General features: G+C 49.6%; 1 protein-coding gene across 1 annotated transcript; it reads right to left on the bottom strand.

Annotated features, from left to right (window-relative positions):
- KLHL12 (kelch like family member 12) lies at positions 1 to 23,023 on the bottom strand. The gene is made up of 11 exons (XM_009951460.2): positions 22,826 to 23,023; positions 17,083 to 17,236; positions 16,062 to 16,279; positions 13,268 to 13,417; positions 11,331 to 11,445; positions 8,882 to 8,988; positions 7,761 to 7,956; positions 6,403 to 6,561; positions 5,136 to 5,234; positions 1,944 to 2,130; positions 1 to 1,585 (listed from the first exon to the last, which is right to left on the bottom strand). The coding sequence occupies exons 1-11, from the start codon at positions 23,009 to 23,011 to the stop codon at positions 1,459 to 1,461; spliced, it is 1,698 nt and encodes a 565-aa protein (XP_009949762.1). The 5' UTR covers positions 23,012 to 23,023; the 3' UTR covers positions 1 to 1,458.
- Between the last annotated feature and the right edge of the window lie 200 nt (positions 23,024 to 23,223).

Raw genomic sequence — 23,223 nt, forward strand, 5'->3', positions numbered from 1 at the left:
TGGCTCAGGAAATATTTTATTCTTTATACTTTCATTAAAAAATAAACATAGGAAACAAAACCACAGAACACTTGTGTGATAGAAACAAACGCAGAAGGTCAGAGCGTTGGCTGAAAGTGCTTAATTACGTCATGCTACCACATCCCTGATCCCCCAAGCAAGGAGTCAGCAGTAAGCTCAACGAGCAGCACTACACGGAGCCCAGGCACGGCGGGGGCCAAGCTGACAGCAGAGGAGAGCCTGTGCTCCCAGAAACACAGCAAGGCAGGAGACATGCTGAGGAGAGAGTGCTCTAGTGAGCCAGTGCTGAAGCGCTCACTTGGGGCTCGTGGGGCGGGTGAAGGATAGCTAGTGTGGAGTTACGAGGCAGGAGAATAAACAGCTGAGAACAAAGGGCAAAACAGAATCCTGGATGTCACTCCAAAACAGCCCTGGAAGCAGAAAAATCCTAGCTAAAAGGAAAATCAGCACAACGAACTGGACTGAAAGGCTGATGTGGGTGCGCTGGACAGAGCTCTGCCCAGGGATGAACCCCCGTTGCTCACCAGCAAGACCTGCAGGGAGAGTCGCGGTTGTGTCCCTGCTTCCAGGGCCTCGGCCTCTGCAAGACGACCTCCCCCCAGGGTGGGAGCAAAGGCACTGCTGCCTCACAGCAAGGCTCCTGCTGCCAGAAAACGCAGCACTTTGCAGCTGGGTCTGTCAAGCTTTTTGCAGGAAACACGACGTGGTGACCCTTGCTGAGCCCCCTGATCAGAGCCCAAACGCTGCAGGCCCAGCGCGACACCAGGCAACGAGCTTTTCCCCCTGCCCTCTGCCCCCCCCAGCCTCAGGCTTTTGGGTCTCAGTAGTTGACAGCTTTAATCTGCGACTCCTTTTGTGTGCAGACCTGCGAGGAACCTGCAGATGCAGCTACAGTGCAGGACCCCCTGACACATGCTCGCTCAGTTTGGCTCTGCACTGATGTGTGCTCGAGGAGCATGTTTGAACATTCAGTATGTACAAGATGATTTGAAGCTGGAACATAAGAGCAGCTGGATTCATCCTCACACATCCACGTGGCTGAGAGCAACCAGAGGACCCGTGTGGTCCTGCAGTGGCTGAAGAGACCACCCAGGTGTATGTACACGTCCTTGGAAGCATTCACCAGGCTGGCTGATGCCAAGGCTGGGGGTATCTCTGCTCTGCCGATAGACTTAGCCACAGGAACAGCAGAGAAAGCAGCTTCTCCTCACTGGCTTCACCACGTTTCTCCAGCTTCACACAGAGCCCCCGATTTCAAATGACTGCTGAGATAACACGTTTATGCACATGCTCTAGTCAAAAGCAGCACAGAAAGCTGCTGTTCTTGTGCCTATTTCCACAGCATCCACAACTCAAGAACAGTCACTGCAAATCACTTGGGACTCTTCCTCCAGCCGAGACTTTTTAGGATGTTCTTCTTTGTCAGTTCTCTCCGGCTCACTTCTCCCGAAGGACGCAGACTCCAGCGTCACAGCGCTGCATCCCCAGGGAGGTCACCACTTCCCAGTTGTCGATGATGGGATCATAGCACTCAATGCTGCTCAGCAGTGAGTTGCCATCGTATCTGCAAGGACAGAAAGTCACAGGTGAGGGATGCCGCTGGAGGAAGAGGCTGAGGCGTTCAGAGCCCTTCCTGGGAGGCTGGACAGCTGCGCCCAGCAGGAACGGCCCGAAACGAAACCACTGCATCAGGCTCCCTCTTGCTGTCTGCTGCCGCTCTCCTGCCTGCCTTGGCCCTGGACCATCCCGCTGCCTAGTTAGGCGGCGCAGTGACTCTGTGGGCTGTCTCCTCTCATAAAGCTTGAAATGTAAATGCAAGGAGAGGCCACCTGAAACGGCAGCAGTTGCATCACCCCAACTCACTCGATGCAGCCAGCAGACACGTGGGGCTTCTCCCCCTCCAGCCCAGGGCAGCCGCTTACCCAGCGATCGCATACAGCCTCCCCCGCAGCACGGTGGCCCCCACGTAGCAGCGGGGGGTTGTCATGCTCGTTACAGTCGTCCAGGAATCGGTGCGAATGTTATAGGCTTCCACAGAGGAGAGATGTGCTGTCCCATCGAACCCACCGACTACGTAAATATGGTCGTTCAGCAGAGCCACTCCAGCCCCTGGAGAGAGAGAAGGCGGCACAGTTATACCCACGAGTGACACCACCAGCACCGAGCCCGGGGCTCACTGTGACAGGCTGAACTGGGTTAGTTCCTCTCTCTTCAAAGGACACTTCCTTCTGCTTCCATCTCCCACAAAAGAGCCGTCATAACCCAGTGTCTTCTGGTGTTCTTGTCTCCAATATGATACACGAAAACTTGTAACACTACCAAGTGCTGCCAAATCTCCGGCATTAGGGGGACGGAGCAACACTGCAGCCAGGGCAGCACTAGTGACATCAGGCGTTCACCTCGGCTGAAAGACACCCCGACCCCCTGAACGGACCAGCACAAGGCTCGCTCTGCTGCAGGCAGCCGCCTGTGACTCTGTCACCACAGAGACAGGTCTCTCTGGTGTTTCTGGCTCCCTGGCGTCACCCAGCCCCTGGCTGTAGCCAAGTGAACGATGCTGCTCCATGTGAAGCTGGAGGAGGGATTTCTTTGGCACTGCTCCTCTGGGAGGCAGGGAAATGGAAACTGGTGTCCACTGCACAGTCGGAGGCTTAAGTAGCTGCAGCATCTGTCTGAGCAGCTGTTCTCACAGTAAAAGCAATCAACGACACAGTTGGCCCAACGGGGCATTTATGACACCAGCAGAAGATAAACCTCCGCCAGCCTCTGTCCCTCACCTGCAGCCCTTGTCAGGTAAAGCACCAAAGAAGGCAGTGAGATAACAATGTGCTCAGCGGCCTTTGGTGCTCTTGCCAACAGCCGCTGCTGTTTTAAGCTACACCTTGAGAGCAAACCCTGTCAGACGTTACCATCAACACGTAACTATTGCACTGATGAATATCTTGAAGGGAACAAGCCAGCTACCTTGCAGCTCTTGTGCACCGATCTGTGTCTTCTACAAACAGGATAAGGGACATTCTGTTCCACTAAATGCCACCTCACTTTCCCTGCCTGTCCTTGCTGAGGGCGCCAAACCAGCTGGGAACGGCCAGGCTGCCCCAGTGGGCTCTCTGACAGCTTCAGTGAGGAAGACTTCAGCTGAGAAGAGAGACCAGACCAAGGCCTAATCACAGAGGCTGGGTCCAGCAATGCAATACGGCCAAGGTTTCTGAGGGGTGGCCTACCTTCAGAATCTGTCCCAAGAGACGAAGAGAAACAAGGAGGAGACAATCTCAGTGAATAAAGGCAAGATTACTTTTAGTCTTGGTCTTGGCATTCAAAGACCAGCACACAGACAGCTCTAGAAAGCGTGTCAAACCTTGGGGCAAAAGAAGTCCTACAGGGCCCAAGGTCACCAGGACGGATGGACTGGAGCTGATACCAAGATGGAGGCTGCAAGTGCAACTGGTATCTAAGCTACCAGTAGTTGGGGGTGTTAGTACCACAAATGGCAGCACAAAAACCTGGGCCAAAACATGTTCTTGGGCACACCCGTTTCAGGTCTTGGTGCTGCAGGTCACCGCACCAAGGAAGGAATCTGGCTGAGCCGGTGCCGGGGTCAAGGGCCTCACCATGTTCCTGCTCTCTTCTGGCACTGAGGACCCTGCTCTGCAGGCCGAGGCACTGCTAGCAAAAGCCTCCAAGTCTTGTGGGAAGCGAGCGTAGACCTGGGAAACACTTCTTATAAAAGGCTTTTCCCTGGAATGCTTTGCTTTTGGTCTTGCCCGAGGCCATCTTCTCTGGTGCACACAACAGACCCCCCCGGGGAAAGCCGTGCCATCCTCCACCTTTCTGGAGATCCATGGACAGGCCTCGTATGTTGCCTCTGGCAGAGGAAAACCCCCAGATTTTATCACATGTTTGATCGTGGGGTCTTCCTGGTTGTGGAACGCAACCAACTTCTAAATGAAATCCGTTCTTGGCATATGGGAAATACTTTCTAACCCACACTTAACAGGAATGGCCCTGTCACAAGAATAAATAGTCAAAGCTTGGGGTTTTGGTGAATGCCACTGCAGGCACAAGAAAGCTGAAATGTTTTTAGAACACTGACCAGTTTCTATTGAGTAGCCAGCGTTGTCCCTAAACAAGAACACTGCAGCAGAGAACAGAAATGATGCTGCCTAGGCTAATAGTAAGGGACATTTATTGAAAGAACTAGGGAAAAAGCAACTTCAGAAGGGTTTTGAAAGAGAGCCTGTAAGCCCAGCAGAACTACTCCATTGAGAACCACACAGCTGTGGAGGCACTGAGCATCCTGCCCATCCACGCACGGCTGAGCAAGGCCACGGCTCTCGCTAGCCCAGCCAGGAAGGTCTGGGGCAGGCGGCCCAAGGCGCAGTGCAATAGCAGAGGGCCAACGCTTGAGCACGCAGGAGCTGCATGAGCCCCACAGGAACTCCTCCGAGAAACGCAGGGCAGCCGAGACAGAAAGTTACTCCAAAGGTAGGATTTAAAGTATATTTTTTTCCTAGATACAGCTGCCAAACCTAAAGCTCAGACAGAACACCAAGAGGAAAGACAAACTAAGAGCTGGTGGGGGATAATTAACGTGTGACTGCACCATGTTTCAAGTCATTACTGCCAGACTGCCGCGGTGTGACACTGCTCTGTCAGCGCTGCTCTCTGCGTTACTGCTGCCCCAGGTGAGTGCAGGTGAGGGCGCAGCCTGCCAGGGAGCTCGTGCCCCGGGCAGGAGATGAGCACTGACCTGGCAAACTCGCCCATTATCTTGCGTTAGGGTCTGCAGTGGGGCCTTGCTGGCTTTTCTCCAAGCCATGCACTGTTCCTACCTGCGGAAGGCACATCGGGCTTCCCCTCCCTCCCTGGAATGTATAAACTCCTCCCCCCATTCCTCTATACACACCGTAGCATGGGATGGGGACATCAGGCATGTGAAAACCAATGTTTCTCTTGGGGAGTTAAGTCAGGATGTCCTAAAATCATTCCCTCTCAAAGACAAACCACCCACTGGGGCCAGTCCACATCCTCCAGGGCAGCAGAAGAAGCCAGCAGTGACTGCTTCCTCAGTGCAGTCCAAAACATTTCAACCTCAAGGCACCGTGAGCTCTTACCTGAGCGCTTAGTGGCCATTGGGGTGACGTTTGTCCAGTGTCCCGTGTGGGGATCATACCTCTCTACAGAGTTCAGTATGTTCAGCCCATCATAGCCACCTGAAACAAAATACAGGAGCGAAACTTGGGTCTGACTCCGGGAACACGTTTTCGGGGCAGAGAGCAGTGACACGCCTGGTTCACCCTCAGTGCTGCCCTCGGCACAACTCGCAGCACGCTGGGGCTGGCAGAACAAAGAGGATCTCTGCCGCTCGCCATGCCAGACCAGAGCCAGCTCGGAGCGAGCTCTGCCCCTGTGCTGCACAGGCTGGGCTAGGAGAGAGCAGCACCTCTCCGAACCAGCGTCCCCCGGTTAGCAGCGCACTGCCCAGAGCTGCCTCGGAGCACGCTGATGGCAGTGTGGATGCTAAAGCAGAGGTACAGCCTCCAGACCCGGCGCTGGCTCAGGGTCTGTGTGCTGCAGCTGCCAGACGATGCTCTGAGGCTACACAGAGTGTGGGCTGGGACGTCTCAGAGCTGTTTCACAAGAGGATCCCAAGAAATCTCATTGTGCAGCTTCAGCAAAGCAGCAGCGCGCTGGTGTCTGCCTCGGGGGACAGCATGAGGAAGAGGAATTTGGGAGAGGGAAGTGAAACCCATAAACCGCTGCCCAGTATCTGTGACTTCCCAGGAACTGGACTGCAACAAATGTGGGTACAGCGCTGGGCTGCATTTTCTGGGGCCCAGAAGGTGCATCTACAGAACAAGCTTAGGAAGTCTTCAGAGTGATTTGCCCTCTGGCACTCTCGCCGCCTTCACAGCTGGCGTGGGTCTCTGAAAACGAAATGAGGGCTACAGAAAGGAGCTGGAAAACATACAGCTTGGGATACCCTTCCGAGGCACTACAGCCAACGTTGAGCAGATGCACCCTCTGTTCTGTGGCTACCTGCTTCAGCTCTAGGGCATTTTAGCCACTGCCCAGTCCACGCAAAGCTCAGCTGGCACTGCCCAACCCCCGCGCTCCAGCTCCCCCTCAAACCTTGGCTGATTGTGTCCAATTTGCTTCTGACAGCATTTACGGCAGTTAAATGCAGCTCCAGCCCAAGCCACCGCGATGGTAACAGTGAGAAGAGGCTGCCAGAGCTGTGCGGTGCCCCGTGAGCGAGGCTAAACCTTCTCCTCTAACCTGGACGGGACAGAACTGGTGCTCCCCACAGACAGCGCCTGCACTGTTGATTCTGTAAACCCAAGCACTGGCAGAACGCCTGGAGGTCCCGAGGGTACCTACCGAGGCAGTAGATAACTCCATTCGCTACAACAAGCCCCGCTCCTTCCCGTGCTGTCTGCATGTCTCCCAGCATACTCCACTGATCAATGTTCGGGTCGTATCGTTCCATACTGGTGTGACGTCGGCTTCCGTCAAACCCGCCGGAAACATAGATCATGTCTGCAACATTAGACAGAGGGTGGACTCAGCGAGTCAAGTATCAAGCATGCCCACGGAGCAAGAAGGCCCTCACAGCTGGAGCAAAACTACAACACGGACCACAAAATACAGAAGCCACTCCAGATCTTGGCACATTGGCGGCCAAGACTAACCCAGCCTCCTCACCCGAGCTCGCCGCATTACCCTGCTCACAGACCCAACAAACAAAACAAGCATAAAACCCATCCGGCCCTTAAATCTGCTTCATGAAAGAGAACATCCCCCCCAGTTAATTTTTCTTGCTGCAGAACCTACTGCAACACTGCTGTGCCCAAATCCTGCCCATCATTAGCATCATGTCAGCACCGCCCCAAAGGAAAGCTTCCAAGGCAGCAAATGCACAGGGAGCAAAAGGAATAAAGATCCGAAAGACATGCCTGGATCAGCAGGATCAGTCCCTTATACTGGAGAACCTACTCCATGCAATTCTTTCACAAACCTGCCATCTTCAAAGCAGCTGCATTTTTAACAGAGTTGTCATTATAATAGATTATTAACAATCTAAATAAATAACATTTAGCCAACATTAATTATTGAGATATTCTAATATAAGCATTAAAGCACAGAATATTCATGACAGTGACTGCTACTCCAATGGCTAGAAACCTTCCTCTCATTTACACACCACCTTCTGCCTGGTCTGTCTATAACCATTTGCTCTTCTTCAAGTCTTACATTGCCCATTTCCTTCTTGTGCCAAGTTACACTCATAGAGAACAATCATATCCCCTCTTGGCCTTCGCTTTGCCAGCACAAGCAAGCTGAAGTGCTCTGGTTTGCTCAGTAAAGTAGTTCTCTTCTTCCAAGTCTGTCCTAAGAATCCTTCCTGCCCATGCTCCCGTTTCAGCCTCTCTCCAGACCTGGGTGGTTATTGCTGTACTTGGTGTCCTGTGCTCAGTAATACGTGACCCTGAGAGCTTCCTACTCCATAGAGCTCCTTTCCCTCGATGCACAGACACATGCCGTAAGAACGCAGCGGAGGCAGAGCTCCTCTCAGGATACGTGGGCAAGTTTTCCACTTCTACATCCAAACGATGAGAAGGCAGAATTTCAGACTCACCTCCTCCCCCGGAGCCATCCCACTCTGCACATACCAGCTCCGGGCGTTTCAGGACGAGAACCGAACTGCACTGCCCGTCAGCGCGGTGACCAGGACATACCTCCAAGGGTTGTGGCTCCCGCCAGGCCTCGCCGTACGTTCATCGGAGCCACGGAGTACCAGATACCATCCTCATCTGATGTATAATCCAAGCACTCCACCGAGCTGAGACGAGAGCGACCGTCATACCCTCCAATCACGTAGATCCGGTCGTGCAGGGACACCGTCGCAACGTAGCGCCTCTTACGGGTGATGCTCTGCAACAGTTCAAAGAGCAAAAAGGTCAAGGAGAGGCAGCAACACTGACACACGGAGACCAAGCGCTGCTCTTCCATCCTCTTTCGCTGCTCTTTTGGAAAATGGCCCACTAGCCCCGAGGCAAACAGCACTATGGATTTAAAGGGTACAGCCGTAATGACTGCGTCTGCCTTCCCCTGCCTGTACTCGGTCTCTGCCATGCTCTCCTCTCATGGCCAAGTCTCTTTGCATTAAAATATTTTGCATTAAATGTCATTCACCTTATGCTGCCACTGATTGATGCATCTTGGAGGTTTGTGTGCCTCCCACCGGCTCCCTGCAGAGACTGTTAATGGGAAAATGTGGAGACTCGGAATATTTGATGAAAATACCTGAAGCTTTTTCTCCAAAAAAAGAACAGAATTTTGGGACACCAGGTGACACTGGGTCTTCTGTGATTAGCAATATTAAAGAAGAAGCCGTTCTCCAGCATTTCACACAGGCAAAGGTGATTTTAATTTTGGGTAGAAATAATCCTCAGTGCAGGAATTCTCTCTTCCTTACCATCTCCCGTTATGCTCAGAAACAATGAAACCAGAGAGATCATGCAGCCTGCCTGAAAGCAGGACTGATTATACTATTCCTATTGACATTTCAATTATCATCATTAACCTTAAAGCTTAACACCTCTTCAATAAGAAGCATAATAGCTCTCACTCCCACAACAAAGACGTGGGTCTCTGTAGGCTCATCTGACTAGAAATACGACAACCACCTCTTATACAAAGCTTGCTTAGCGAATCTGCAAACTCTAAAGAATTTGTCAGAAATTCTAAACAGAACACAAAGATTAGCCCAAAAAGGAATGTTACATCGCTGATGCGACAGTATCAGTGTTCGATCACAGCCTGTTCAACCCAGTGGTGGTCAAAAATGGGCCCTTACTGGCAAGAAACTCCACTCCTGAGTCTTCGGGTCGTATTTCTCCACAACGTCAATAGGAGACTGCTGGCTGCCAAAGCCGCCGATCACAAGCAGGACTTCATTGGCTCCTAGAGCGAAGAGGGAGAGCAAAGTCAAGTCAATCCCTTCACAACCAAGGGGTCACCTCAAGGGAATCGCCCGGAGAAACACTGAGCCTTCCTTGGTGCCACAAGCTGCCTCTAAATCCCCGTTTTCGTCGCTCCTCTGAAGCGGGCACCTAACCTTGCTACAGGCACTTTGGGCTCGCTCTGTCCTCAGCAGAGAAGAAGAGAGAGAAACTCTTCCAGGGTGTGTGGCAGTACAACTGACTCAGGTGTTGGAAGCTGTGCTGGAGGGCTGCTCCTCCCAATATCAGAGGCACTTTGAGAAGACAAGCTGGCTAAGTTAGGTGCTGAAGTTGGCTGGTTTATATCTTCTTTTGTATTCTTTCCACGCTATTTTCCAAACCTCTTACCACCCCATGAAAGCTGAAGGAGGATGGCTGCTTCCCTGCAGCCTCCTCACAAAACAAGGCCTTCTCCCCTCCAAGTGGCATCCAGACCTGATGTCACCTTTGTTCACCACTTCACCGAGAAACAAGCCTGAAAAATAAATGAAATATTTTCCCAGGAATTGTCTCTTAAGTCTTACGTATTTTATTTCAAAGTTGCCTTCCCTCTACTTTCTTTTCTCTGAGATGGTCCCTGAATTTTTCTTATTTTCTCCATGACTCTTAAATAACATTTGTGGCCTGGAGAGTTTTAACTTCCCTTGTAATGACTGCCTTGAAGGTAGGCTTCTATCGTAGTTCTGAAAACAGATGAGCATCCCCTGCAGCCCTTGGGCCCTTTCTGTAACAGGGAGTTTTACTGGAGTTTAGAACTGTCCACTTTTCAGTGCAGAAGCACTGAACACCAAGCAACAAAGATTTAACCAGACCCTGAGGCAAAACAGCTGCCACCTCAGATGAAGGAGAATGATATAAAAAATAACTGCAAAGGATTCACAAAAGAGCTCCAGCAACAACGTGGAAAGCCTCCTGTCCAGCGTAACAGCTCAAAGTGCAATCATTTCAGTTTACCCCGTAGGAAGTTAATACACAACTTGATCACAGATCATAAGTGACACATGAGAAGAGCATTGCTGAATGCTGACGGTATTGAACCAATTAAAAAAGGTAGGGCTGAATCCTGAAGATGAACCTTAGCCAGAAGGTGCACGGTTTTTATCTGCACAATGAAACAATAAAACGGTTTTATGATTTCAACTAAGAACAAAATGAAATTTGTCTTTCTAGAATGACAAGTTGAGCTGAGCTGCTTGTCACTGAACCCGATGCAGGGTGTTCCCACAACAACAGGAGACACGCTGTGGCCTGGATAGGCTGCAGGTCAAACCACCCCATAACAACATTCCCTTCAGGCCCAAAAAGTTTAATCAATGTGTCCCTCTGACAAACCTAATTTGCCCTCCTCTTTTAGGGGTTCAACTGCTTTCTGTCCCCTCAAACTGTGTTAATAACAGGAAATGGCCACGGAGGGTTTTTCCCTCGCCACTGCACAAGCAGCAGCACCAGTGAACACGTGGGGAGGTTTGCTCGCAGGAAGAGTGGTCAGTGCTGGCACTGAGGACAGTGCCCTGTGAGTGGGCCCGGGATAAAGGCATGGCAGACAGCCCTGACAGGCTGAGGCTGAAGACAAGAGAGGGGGCATCAGGTGAGGAACGGCCACAGTCATAAAGAAGCCAGTAAAATACTTTTCCTTCTTCTGTAGGTCATTCCTACCGTTGATGTTGCCCCCAAATGCTTACACCCCTAAGCCAAGCATTTTCCCAACAATTCAGTGACTGTGCTTGGTAGGAGTTACTGAAATTGAGGAAGAAATCGTCACTTATTTGCCTTAACAAGACTAGGGAAAAAAGAAAAAAAAAAAAAAAGGACCTCTGAAAGGAAATCTGAAAGGAAAGAGGGACCTCTCCATCTCCCTCCTTGTGCCTTCCCCTCTGAGATTCCCTGTTGAAAACTGATCTTCACAGTAACACTGCTGTCTCTTATCTTGCAGCTCTTTTTGCTTCTGACACTGATACCTGCCTTTTTAGACAGAAAGAAACTCTTCCCACATGTCTTGGGCAGCTGCGCGCCAAGACAAACATACCTGGAGGCACCAACAACTCAGAAAACTGGTTTTACAGTTACAGCAGAGTCCTGGGATTAAAGGCAACTGACTAGTTCCCACATTGCCACTAAGCAATTGTGCTCTGAAAAAAACCATACCTCTGTCCTTCGCTCCAGTCCCCTTCCTGTACCGCTAGGGACTGTGGCTTGACAAGTCACCGCTGCGAAGCACTGCAGTGCAAGGCACTGGACATGGTGTATAACACAATACCTGCCAGTGCCCCAGACCTTCTCAGGGTCCTTCCCTTTCCTGCTCACCTAGACGTGCTCTTGTCCTGGGTCCTTGCATCTGACTCCGGAGCTCAGGCCGAAGATGAAATTTCTTAGCTTCATCTACGAGGTCTCTGCACTGCAGACTGCATCGTATAAAAGGCTGAGGAAAAACATGAGTCACTGGTACATGCAATGTATTTTAAGATCCCTCATAAGAACTGTCCTAAAGCCAACTCTCGTCAGCTCAGACAGCATAAAAATGACTTGTGTGCAGGCTGTGGCTAGTTGTGTCATGGTGCAAATACTGCACACGAGGAAACGCAAAGACAACTTAAGGCTGGACTGCAGCTGAAAAGATGTGGCTCGATTCTCACACAAAGTCTGGCACTGGAGGTTCCATAATGAAAATAACTATTTTGGAAAACTAAGGAAAAGCCACTTCTGCTCCATTTAAGCCAGCAGAAGTATGTCTGAGAAGGAGGACTGGCGGTGAAACTATGCCTGAAATCAGTTTGGCTGGATCCACCCCACATAGTCAACCCTCAGCGTGCACCTGCCATCAAAGCAGAAAGAAGGAGTGCGGCACGATGAAGCAGTTTAGCTGGATCTACTCGCTTGATCCCTGTGCACATGGGATGTGGAGCTATGAAGAGACAACAGAAGCGGTAAGGTCTTCTTTAGAAGAAGCAGGGGGCACTGCAGCCCAAGGACAGTCTCATCGCCTCCTTGCATCATGCCGTGTAATTCCCCTCCCTGGCTGAGGGCCTGGATCAACCTCCCCTGAACGTTCAGCGTTCCGTTCCCTCTGGGTGTTTGGCGCTCGATGCTGCTGCCATGAGCTAAGATTTACTTTCACGAGTTCTTGGTGCTTATGCCAGAAGGCCAGGGTGTTCAGGTGATGCCACACAGGGCCAATGCTCTACCCTCCATGCTGCCCTGAGATGATGATGTCCCACCAGCATGTGTCACTTCCAGACTGGAAAGGCCAACCCGTGTCCTAAGAAAGCTGAGGTCCTGTGCACACACTGTCTTAGGCTGGTTTTGGAACAGATCTAATTGTTTTGGTACCCGTCCCTTTCGAGTTAGTTTAAAGTGGACCACAACAATCTGACTAAACACATTTTAGCTCTGGCACAACTGAATCACCTGTTAGCTGCCCGTATTTAAGAACACCTGTAAAAGGCAGCTATGTCACAGCAGAGATGAACGTTGCTAAATCAGCCACTTCTCCAGGCAGAGAAGTCTGTCGTTCAACATTCGGCACCTGTCAGGTGACAAGGGCCAGTCACCACCCATTACCTCACATCACCGCCAAACCAGAATGCTGGGTTGACCTTCTCTGGGCCTTCCTGTCAACCCTTGCATGTGGTCAGCGTCACCTCCTGTTTGGAATTAAACTTCCATTACAAAAGCTTAACTATCTCTTATCATCCTCATCCACGTTCTGGCTTGCCTCTGCAACCCCCCAGCCACCCAAAGCAGCAGTATTAGGTGTGGCTCTGAGCCGTGTGTTGGCCCTGGATCTACACCGCTGCTGCCCTTCTCGTTCAAAGGCACCTGCTCGCCATCTGCACCCAAACCAACTCCGAGGAGCCGTTTCCTCCCTAGGACAGCACACCAGCAGCCTTCAGCCTAGAGAAGGAGACCCGCCAGCGCTTGCAAATAACAGGCAGAAAGCCCTTGTTAGCAACTAATGGATGACAAGAGAAAGGTGCTACACAGATCAGAGGAGCCAACCGACTAACTGGTCTGGATTGGGGCACCCTCCCCGCTGGAGAGCAGGACGCTGTAACTTCTGGCACAGCAAACCGCTCCTGAGCAAAACAGCGACAACTCCATAGTGTCGGCATCAAATCGCATCAGCAGAGACAGCAGCTTCTGACACGTCCTGTTGGGACAGCGGGCGTCTAACCAGGGAACCCCGCAATCACACAGATACCACCCCCCGCTGCTCTGTGCCCACGGGCCCGGGCTGCTGGTACCTCGGTGTCGATGACGTCGGTGATGTAGCGGGGGGTGAGAAGCGGCATGCGCACGTACTGCAGCAGCTCCGGCAGCGATGCTTCCCGCTCTTTTTTCGAATGCTTCACCCAGTTTATAACTGCCTCAAAAACCGGCTCTTCGGAGTCCACCTGGAAAGAGGAGGCACACATTGATCAGACTGTAGGATAATATTTCAGCTACTGCCATGGAACAGACAACTTCAAGGCTGTTCGCACTGCTTCACAGCTACACGGGACCAGGACGCTTCAAGGGAGAGTCTGCTATGGAAATTCCCACGAGCTGTGTTTACAAGCACCACAAAATTCTCCTCTTCTTTTCCTTAAAACGGCATTTGTTTTTTCCTTACAGCTGAGATCAACAACTGGCAGTGTGAGTGCCAGAAAAGTGAGCTTTACGGTACGCAGCAGAGCCAGAAGCTGGGAGCCACCGCTGTTGAGAGAGCGCAGTGACAGGCAGCAGCTCGCAGGGCAGCTCCCCCGACTTCTCAGCAGAGCAGGAGTTACGGTCCTGCAAAATGCAAAGTACCATCATAAAGATGACCAGAAGTACGTTTTCTTTTTAGGGAGCAGTGTCTCCCCTAACCCCCTGCAGCCCCGTGCCCACGCACTGCCCTCTTAACACCCCAGCCATACCAGGTACATTTAAGGTTTTTTTGATTTCAATCCACATTTAAGAAACTATAAACAACTGGATTTCGGAGTGGAGAACCCCAGGGCGTGAATGTTACCGTTTATTTCTACTGTTTATTTTATTTTGTGACCAGTTTATTTCTCTCTCCATTTAGGACCAGCACATGCTGGTGCTTACACCATTTCCACAGATCACACTGACTTAAAACATCTAAATTTTATAGTTTTAGGTGCTTTGGACATTTATGATTACCAAAAGTGAAAGAATTGCAAAAAGCTCTATAATGTATTATTTAGGCTTGGTCTTGGTCTTCTTTCTGCACATGTTTAGATCATCCAACGTAAAACCAAATCAGACGTGACTTTAGTATCATGAAGCCTGTTAACTATTACTAAATATGAAGACAAAAGCAGATACTGTAGTAAGAGGATTGAGCCTTCCCACAGATACACGACTGGTCCACTTTGAAGTACAGTCTGAAGCTGCCTGTTGCAGAAGGTTCTGAAGCAGGGAGCTACAGAGGTTAATTACGTACGGCAATTCTTCCAAGCCATTGATTTGTATTTGTTACAGCGTAATTTGAAATGGCCTCTTTCTATTTGAATTACAGGGGAAGGACAATTAGAGCTCACAAAAGGAGAGCAGAGTACTTTATTGTTTCCAATTTTCTCCACCTTCTCCTTAAATGCAGTAATCCCACATTGTTTTACCCCTCCCGAACTAACCATCCTCTGATATACTTAACAGTTTTGTTGTTCATTAAATAATTTCTGTTTTCTGATAAGCGATGAGTAACACTAACCACAGCATCACCGTGAGGACCTGCCAATATACTTCTGGAACAGCCAGGGGAGTTTCCGAGGGTGCTCCCTCAGTACCCTCCGATGCAGCACACCACCTCTGCACTGGCACAGCAACAGCTAGATTTCCTCCCCTCGCCTCCTTAGGGCATTACTGTGAATGCACACCTCACTGTGTGTCGGCAAGGCCTGGATCAGTCTTTCCAACCCACAGTGAATTTTACTTTGCCCATGTGGATCATGATTAGTTCGGCTGGGTCATTCTCAAATTCCTCATTATTTCCTCTTCACTGTCCAGAAGCGTGATGTCAGTACTCACCACAACCCACAGAACTCAAACCCTCACAGCACTAAAGCTGCAGCTTGTCAAACACCAAACACACTCAGCCTTTCTCCACTGCTGATCTCGGCCTGTGCCAGGGTCCTTCACTGCTATCTTGCCTGCTCTTCTCAAGCAGACTTATTAACAGAAGGTTGTCAGCATGGCTGACGGCCGCTTTCAAGGCAGGCTTTCAAGACTTACAGCAAGAATTCTCCTCTGGCTACCCTGGTATTTTCAGGAATTCCACCAAAGATATCACTTACATCGGTTTGCTTCCAAGAGTTCATGTCACTGTGAACTCTGAATAGGGACTGATTCAACCACTTCTTTTAGGACTGAAGCAAACATCAACTCTTGACAAAATCCAACTCCATTAAAAAAAAAAAAAAAAAAAAATCAAGTCCCCTCCCCATTACCAGGGAACGCTCAACTTATTCGCAGAAAATTTGGTAAAATGTATTTGACAGGTTCCAACCAAATAGTAAATCCTCCAGAAACCAACCTTAAGGGAACTAAATCAGCATCTAACTCCCTGAAGAGTCAGACTACCCTGCACCATCATGCATTCTGCTGCTTGTAAAAGCAGAGGACACTCAAATGTCTGGGATGACACATGCATTCCTTGTGCTGCTGAGTAGCATGCAAAGGTCTACAAATAGAAGTTAAAGTCTTGGGGGTATTTCTGAAATGTAGGCATTGAGACAACTTGTCTTTGTAACCTCTGAAAGCTCCTCCAGGGAAAGGAGGAGACAAGGGAACAAGAACTCTGCAGAGGCAACTAACTGTGATTGTCTTACTTGCAAGGAACACTTGTGTGACAACAAATTCTGACACAGAAGCTACATGTTATTGATCAAGTTCAGATTACAGGGCTAAAAAATTGAAGAAGCTTCTTGGAAATTAAATTTCAAATTCAGGAACTGTGTGAGAAGTCCACCTTAGAAGTATGGACTAATTTTTGACTGGTTTCAATGTTTTACTTCAATGCTTTGCACAGTAATGGTACTTTTCAGGTTTTACCTGAATTTCATCACACTTGATGAGCTTTTCAACCTCTTCTTGATTTAAGAGGATAAACTCTTCATGCTGAACCACCTCTGGAAAATGTTTCTGGCTGAAGACCTCTGCAGCTTGCATTAGATCAACACAATTGTGTGTCTCAGCAAAATCCCGAATGCCCAAACAATTTGATGGATCCAGCTGGCTTTCTAGAAACTCACAGCAAGCTTGTTTCACACCTACGGAAAATTGGAGGGGTGAATGAGCACTGCACGCTTACTATCAATCCACTGCTTTGGAAAGGGCTTCAGAAAAGAACGTTCTAAGCAATAATGAAAATCCAACTCCAATAACAAGCTTAAAAATACCACAGAAACACACACATGCAAATATTTCTTTGGAGGGATGTGAAAACACTAAGCAGCAGACCATGTGTTTGGGCTGTTTTGATCTCTGGCTATTCTATTTAAGTGCAAAAATTAAATAAATCTGATAGTAGGAAAGGACTCCAATGTGAGTTGCACTCAGCTTCATGGATTATAAACCAAAAATGTATATGCTAGTGGATATGGCTACCAGATTTCTAGGTTTTCTCCAATGTCTTTTTGATAGTTGCCTGGGATTTGGGATAATTGCCTGGGATAGCTCCATAGGTGCACGTGCAATGACATCAGCCGGTTTGTTAACGACCCAGACACACGATGATGGCAGGCCAAACGACATCTAGATTTGCTTATTATGATCAGTCGACTGAGCTGTAACATTTACGTGCTATACAGCCCACAATTCCTCTTGGGAATTCTCACGCAGAAATACAGTAGCCCAAAGCATGGAACAACAACCTGTTTTATCATCTCTTTTTCCACCGAAGTCAGTTCCTCTACCAATGAGACCACAGCATACAAGACAACAGAAGCAGTTTGACAACAGTGCTTATAAATATCATGCCTCCCACAATCTGTCTTCTATTTACAGAAGGTCAGACAAACCAAATCTCTAAACAGCAGCAGTTGTGCAATTTGTGCTGATAGTTGGCAATTACCTTTCAGCTGAAGCAGACACGCCGCTGGGAGCAATTCTTGGACATTTTCTACTGTCACATGAACAGTTTCTGTATATACAAAGTCTAGCAGGATTTCCATGGTGGAGGCTGTCAGTCCCTGGATATCCACATAGGGTTTATCTTTCTCCGAGAGCTGTAAATTAGAGGGGAGACCCAGGTTAATTTCTCAGTAATGTGATCAAAAAGCCAACAATGCTCAGCAGTTTTTTAAAATGTGCTCCGTCAGAGAGGTTTCAACAGAGACTCGACCTTTCGCTTCTCGTGCTCACTAACAGAATAAGGGGAAGGAGGGAATTTCTCTAAAGAATTCACTTACAGGGTGAGTAAAAGAGACAAAGGTCATAAGGGAGGACAGTCAAACTGCATTGTAAAACGAGCAAGCTGAGATCAGAGATAGCAGAAATTACGTGCGTCATTTGTGCAAGACAACTAAACTCTCTCCTCCATGCAGTAACTCCAGGCTTTACGACTAGGAACAGTCCAGGGGGATTCCTCCCTGGGCTGGATGTGTACGAGATGCTGCGGTTTACATGAAGCCCCCACCTCACCACTCGGCTCTAAAACCAAAACAAATAAAAATCATTCCTAACTCTTCAATTCCCGATCCATTCCGCAAGCTTATGGTGAAGGTTACTAAAAAGAACGGCTATTTATAGGCCAGAAAGTTCAGAATAAAGGTTAAATGTAGGTTTCGCTTAAGCACTTGAAAGTAAAATGACAGTACGCCCAGTGATGGTACACAATCCTGACTTTGTCCCCTCAGCATTTTATCACCTCTAAGATACGTAACTTTGGAATAATTATTTTTTCTGAGGATCGTTACCCTCTCAACAGTCAATCTTTGGGAATGGTAAATTCTGCGAATCCACTGAATTTGCACCTCTTGTACAAAACTAAGATTATATTTCACAAAGCATCGGCTCTGTGGTTCAACGCCTCCGTCACAAAGCCGCTGGCACAGCATCTGATGATTCATGAACAAAGGGCTGGCAGGTGGACTCACTAATCACACCCCCGTCAGCATGAGCGGACCTCAACAGAAGGATGTCTCCACGCAGTACACCGCAAACCCAACCTTTTCTTCCCGTGACTTTTGAAGCAGTCAGTATCAGAGCATGACACAGATGAAAGCCCATGACTTTTCTTGCCAAGAATGAGCCTGAAGTTGGTTACAGACAGATTGAGCAGAGCTCAGTGAACAGAATGCATGATCCAAGCATGATCGCTTGGCTTCGAATCTGCCACGGCTGGAGGAAAACGAGGTAATACAAAAGTTGAGAAGGAAAGAGCAGTCAAGAAATGTCTGCTGAGACTGAGCCATTTCTGTGATGCAGACAGATACACCCCACAGTAGAGATGAGAAACACAGGAGGTAATGGTGATATCTGAAGTAATTTGAGGGAAGAGGCCTTTCAAGTCTGTTGACACAGTGAACAAACTTTATGGCATCCAAAGTCAGAAAGGAACAGCAAATTACCTCGTCTGACCTGCTGTATGACAGGCCATGCATTGCATTTAGAAGCCAAAATGAGTTCCCAACTTGGGCTAGACAAAACATTCCTAAAACAAGACTAAGCTGTTTGGTACAACAGATAAAGGACACAGACGTCCACCAAAGCTCAGAACGGATCAGACGAGAGGTTCAGATGATTCCAGCAAGCAAAGAGAGATGTAGACCATACATAATTAGAAGAAAGAGGATAACAAACATCTATTGGCAGATTACAAGGGCACCAGACCTCCTGGTGAAGTATTACACTACATCAGGTAGAAGCTGTAGGCATCTGTTCTTCACAGATCAGCCTGGAGCTGGTAAAGAGGCTCCTGTCCCCACAACCAATATTCAATAATCAATAATCAGCCACGCACATACTCTCTCTGTACTGCTGACCAGAACACAAACCATGGGGCAACACTAATGCTATATATAGAGATGATCACCTCACCTCCTGCTTCTCTTGTACTTCTGCTACACTCCCCTACGTGGTGGTTACTGGCTCACAATTTACTCACGTGCTAAGATTACTTGGATTGAAGAAAGCATGTCAAGTAACGGCACGCAACGCATGTGATGCAGAGTAACTTGGGATCCTAGAATCACACCTTCAAGAAGGATCTCAGAGTGGAGACAGCTTGATTCTGAACAACCCATGAGGACTCTGAGCTGTACCTCCAGCCTGCATATGCAGCATTAGAGGGCTGTATACAGTGCTCAGTGCTGCGCTGGCAGGACAGAGAGGCCCTCTTTTGTCAATACATCCACCTATCTGGACTCAGAAGCGATGCAAAATCATGGTTGTGCAATGCTAACCAAAACACTGTACAAGCAGCTTTCCTTCCGCAGGTGTTTAGTGGTACGAGACATCTCTGCCCTTAGAATTTCAGATTAGTTTCCCCCTTTGTTGTTTTAACATCAGAGTTCTGTGAACCAGCAGGAAGTAAAGCAGGAAGGGAATGCTACTCCCTAATACAAGCACATTCCTAAAACACCACACAAAGCATGCAGCAGTACAGATCCAGAAATCAGCTGCAGCATCCAGGAAAACACATGCCCATAATTAAGGAGAGTCACTTGGAGACACCAGGATTTTTACCCAAGGATGCCTAAGTTTCTGAGAGCTGTAAGGCAGGGTCTGCAGGCCACAGCTCTGTCGTGAAACATAATGTTGCTGTCTCCCACTCCATCCATAAATCATGCAAGTCACTCTGCAGGAGAACGGGCCTAAAATTTTGGAACCACTTTCTTCTCCAAGGCCGCTTTCTGGTTTTGCCTTCACTAATTCAGATACACAAAAGTATATTGTAATAAACCCCCTCAATTTCTTCTCACCTATGGAGGGAAAGAAGTGCTGGCATGACAGTGTTAACTTGTGGCTCACTGCATTCTGAAAGGTGTTCACAGTACAGTGAAGATGACCATGTAAAAACCTGGAAACAGGAGTTGTTTATTTTCAGGATAAGAAGAATATTTCTCTATGTTCTAGGGGAAAAACCTCCTTCAATTTCTAGAGAAGAGAAGCCAGACTACTTTCTTTCTGAGGTGGAGCCAATGATCAGCTCTCAACACATCCCGAGTCCAAACAGAGGCAGAAATGCCAGTGTACAACCAGGATCCAGGGGAGCATTTGCTGAAACCACTCCTCAATTTTCACTACAAGGAAGAACCCCTTTTACCCCTCAGGTAAAACTGACAGGCATTTCAGTTCTCCCACACTACTCAGCACAGCGGCAGAGAAGAGTGTTGTCAAAAGCCAGGGGTTCAAGAGGTGATCAGTGGCTTCCCCTCATTCTGGAAAACGGGAACAGAAAATGGGAAGAAATTAATAATAAGTAAGATTGAGAACTTTTTTAAGTAAGTGTTAAACTCAGAAGTGAGAGAAGGAAGGACGCTAGAGAGACATGGCTTGGCAAACACAGTTCTTTACGACGATAATCGGCGATGACAGTCTCAGTGCTGCGCTGGCCCTGCGCAGACGTAACACCGTGAACGACAGCGGCGTCATGCAGGGATCAGCGGGGAACAAAGCCCCGTGCAGCCCAAGTCTGACAGGAGCCACACGTTACAGCCAAGCAGTCCCCGCCTTCGCAGGAGGCGAGTGACGAAACGCAACGGAAGCCCTCGCAGAGACTCGCAGTCCGTGGGGCAACACGGCCTTTTGAGCTCCCTCGAGTTACAGCCACGGCCAAAACACTCTGTACCCACAAGTGTCTGGAGAGCAACCAGATGCCATCCCACCACACTCACCAGCATACTTGTCACTGACACACACAGGAAGCAGGTCCACTTTGAGGCTTACCAAGCTGTCATTTCCTGGAAAGAACGCTCTCCCACAAACACTAATTGTGTGTGCCACTTGGCAGGTCTCTCAGTTTGGGGTTTCCATACGAAAAAAGCAAATTTGGAAGAAATACAAACTAAGCAAAAGAAGTAAAACCCTTAAAGCAGTGGCAATTTGGAAGCGTGAGAGATCGAGCAATCATGCCCACTGGACGCACTTGTTTTTCTAGGAAGAATTACATCCATGAATTAAGGTCACTACAACGTTACAGTTAAAATGAGAGTATAAAGAAGGAAGGAGAGACAATCTCAGCTTAGATCCAAATTATACCAATTCTCAGTCTTTGTTAGCAGCCACAAAGAACGTTCTGTAGTGCACAGAGTGATGGGATCTCTGTAGACTGCCCAGATAAAGTCCAGGAAGTCAAAAGCATTGTCAGGAATGCAGGGGCAAACACAAAGAAGCAGAGACAGTCTGCTACACTGCTGTGCCCCTTGAAGCTATGGCTAAACAGAGAACTTCAGCCTCCAGGGGCTGCATTTGCTTTGTGCATTATTTTTAAATTACATTTCCTGACAAGAAAGAGCATAAACCTGACAAATTTAGGAATTTTGTAAACACATGGACAGAAAACATATTGGTATGTGGTCAGTCCCCATAGGTCTTTTTTTGGTTGCTTTACACGGGACTCTAAAACCTGAGACACCTGCTCACCCGACACAGCACTGAAAGACGCAGGCACACAGGCAGCTCTGCCAACAGTGTTGGACAAAACAAAGAAGAAAACTATTCTCTCCTGCAAGGACTACCGGGCTAGCAGGGAGATCTTTAGGACCTTTGAGATACGCAGTAGTTTTCCTCCCTGCTAATGGGGAAGTTGCTACAATAAGGAAAGACTCTTCTGTAAGAAAAAGCCACAAAGATTGATTCAAACTTACAAAAGACAAAGCGAGGCAAAGCATCTCGTATGTAACAATACAAATGAGCGCTAGCTTTAGCTCAAATGTTACCCCTCAGCGATTCAAAAACCCGCATGCAGGTAGTGCCAGGCAATACCGGCAGTACTGTGGGAGCAAAGGTCCCCATCACAAGCGAGATTTGCCGAGTGCAGCAACTGGGTCTTACAGTCTCACCCCCAAAGCCAGTGCTAGAGGTTACACCTTTTTCTCCAGAGCAACAGCACAACCCAACACGTACCAGCTGATCAGCCAGTGCGGAACAGAGCCTAGAACATGAGCTGAATACCCTCCATTTCAGTTTTAAAGGGCTGCCTTAGTTCACCAGCCGGTCTAAGGTGCCCACCATGGCTCACACAGCTTTGCACTAGGGCTGGTAGCCTCAGCAAGAAAGATGCCCAGAAGCATGAAGACCACAAAACACCACTAGAAAAATCAGTAAATATATCAGAGCCTTCTGGTTTGCCAGCTCAGCCTGGCAGCTCTCTGGTGCACAGGTTGGTCACGCAGCAGATGGTCCCAACTGCAGCCTCTAACTCCCACCAAGCCATGATAAAGGGCTCTGGGGCCACCATGAGGAGACCCAGAATCACCACGAGGGGCTCCAGGGCCACCAGGAGAGGATCCAGAGGGCTCCAGGACCACGGGGGCCTCCAGCTCCACTGCTAGGGGATCCAGAGGGCTCCAGAGCCCCCACGAGGGGTTCCAGGGCCCCCACGCAGGGCTCCAGAGGGCTCCAGGATCACCACGAGGGGAACCTGGGCCACCACAGGGGGCTCCAGGGCCACCAGGAGAGGATCCAGGGCCATCACTAGGGGATCCACAGGGCTCCAGGATCACAAGGGGAACCTGGGCCATCGCGAGGGGATCCAGGCCCAGCTGCCGAGCAGCTGGACAGGGAGCAGCCCGAGCACTGGGCAGCCCTGCCTCCTCCACCCGCGGAACACCCAGGGCCGGTGGCAGCCGGCGGGCTCGGGGCGCACCGACCTCGCTGGTGAACATGGCGCAGAAGTAGTCGCTGCAGGCGGCCAGGACGATGCGGTGGGCCGGGAAGTCCTTGTGCTCCACGCGGAGGGTGACGTCGCAGAGCGTGTTGCTCTTCCGCAGGGCGTTCATGGCGTTGAGGATGGACTTGGCGTGCGAGTTGGTCATGATGTCCTTGGGGGGGGCCATGGCGCCCGGCACCTGCGGGCACAGCCAGCACGGCCACATGTCACGGCCCGCCCGCCGCGCCGCCAGGGGGCGCCCTCCCGCCGCGCCGCCCCGCCCCTCCCTCTCTCTCCCCCTCCCTGCCCCGCCCGGGCCCCCCCCGCCCCGCGCCGCCCGCCGCCCGCCGCCCCGCGACCCCACGGCGCGGCCTCCCCCGCCGAAGCGCGGCGCCGCCG

This window comes from Leptosomus discolor, chromosome 21 (genome assembly GCF_034619465.1).
Source record: "Leptosomus discolor isolate bLepDis1 chromosome 21, bLepDis1.hap2, whole genome shotgun sequence".
In the NCBI taxonomy this organism is placed as follows: domain Eukaryota; kingdom Metazoa; phylum Chordata; class Aves; order Leptosomiformes; family Leptosomidae; genus Leptosomus; species Leptosomus discolor.

What these genes read in the sequence shown, in the direction of transcription:
- KLHL12 (XM_009951460.2), bottom strand. Translation starts at nt 23,011, where the DNA reads ATGGCCCCCCCCAAGGACATCATGACCAACTCGCACGCCAAGTCCATC. An exon ending in CAGGACAAGAGCACGTCTAG is followed by an intron (nt 8,989 to 11,330) that starts GTGAGCAGGAAA and finishes TCTTCGCTCTAG; the next exon opens with GAGCCAATGAAGTCCTGCTT. An exon ending in AGGCTGTATGCGATCGCTGG is followed by an intron (nt 1,586 to 1,943) that starts GTAAGCGGCTGC and finishes CTGTCCTTGCAG; the next exon opens with ATACGATGGCAACTCACTGC.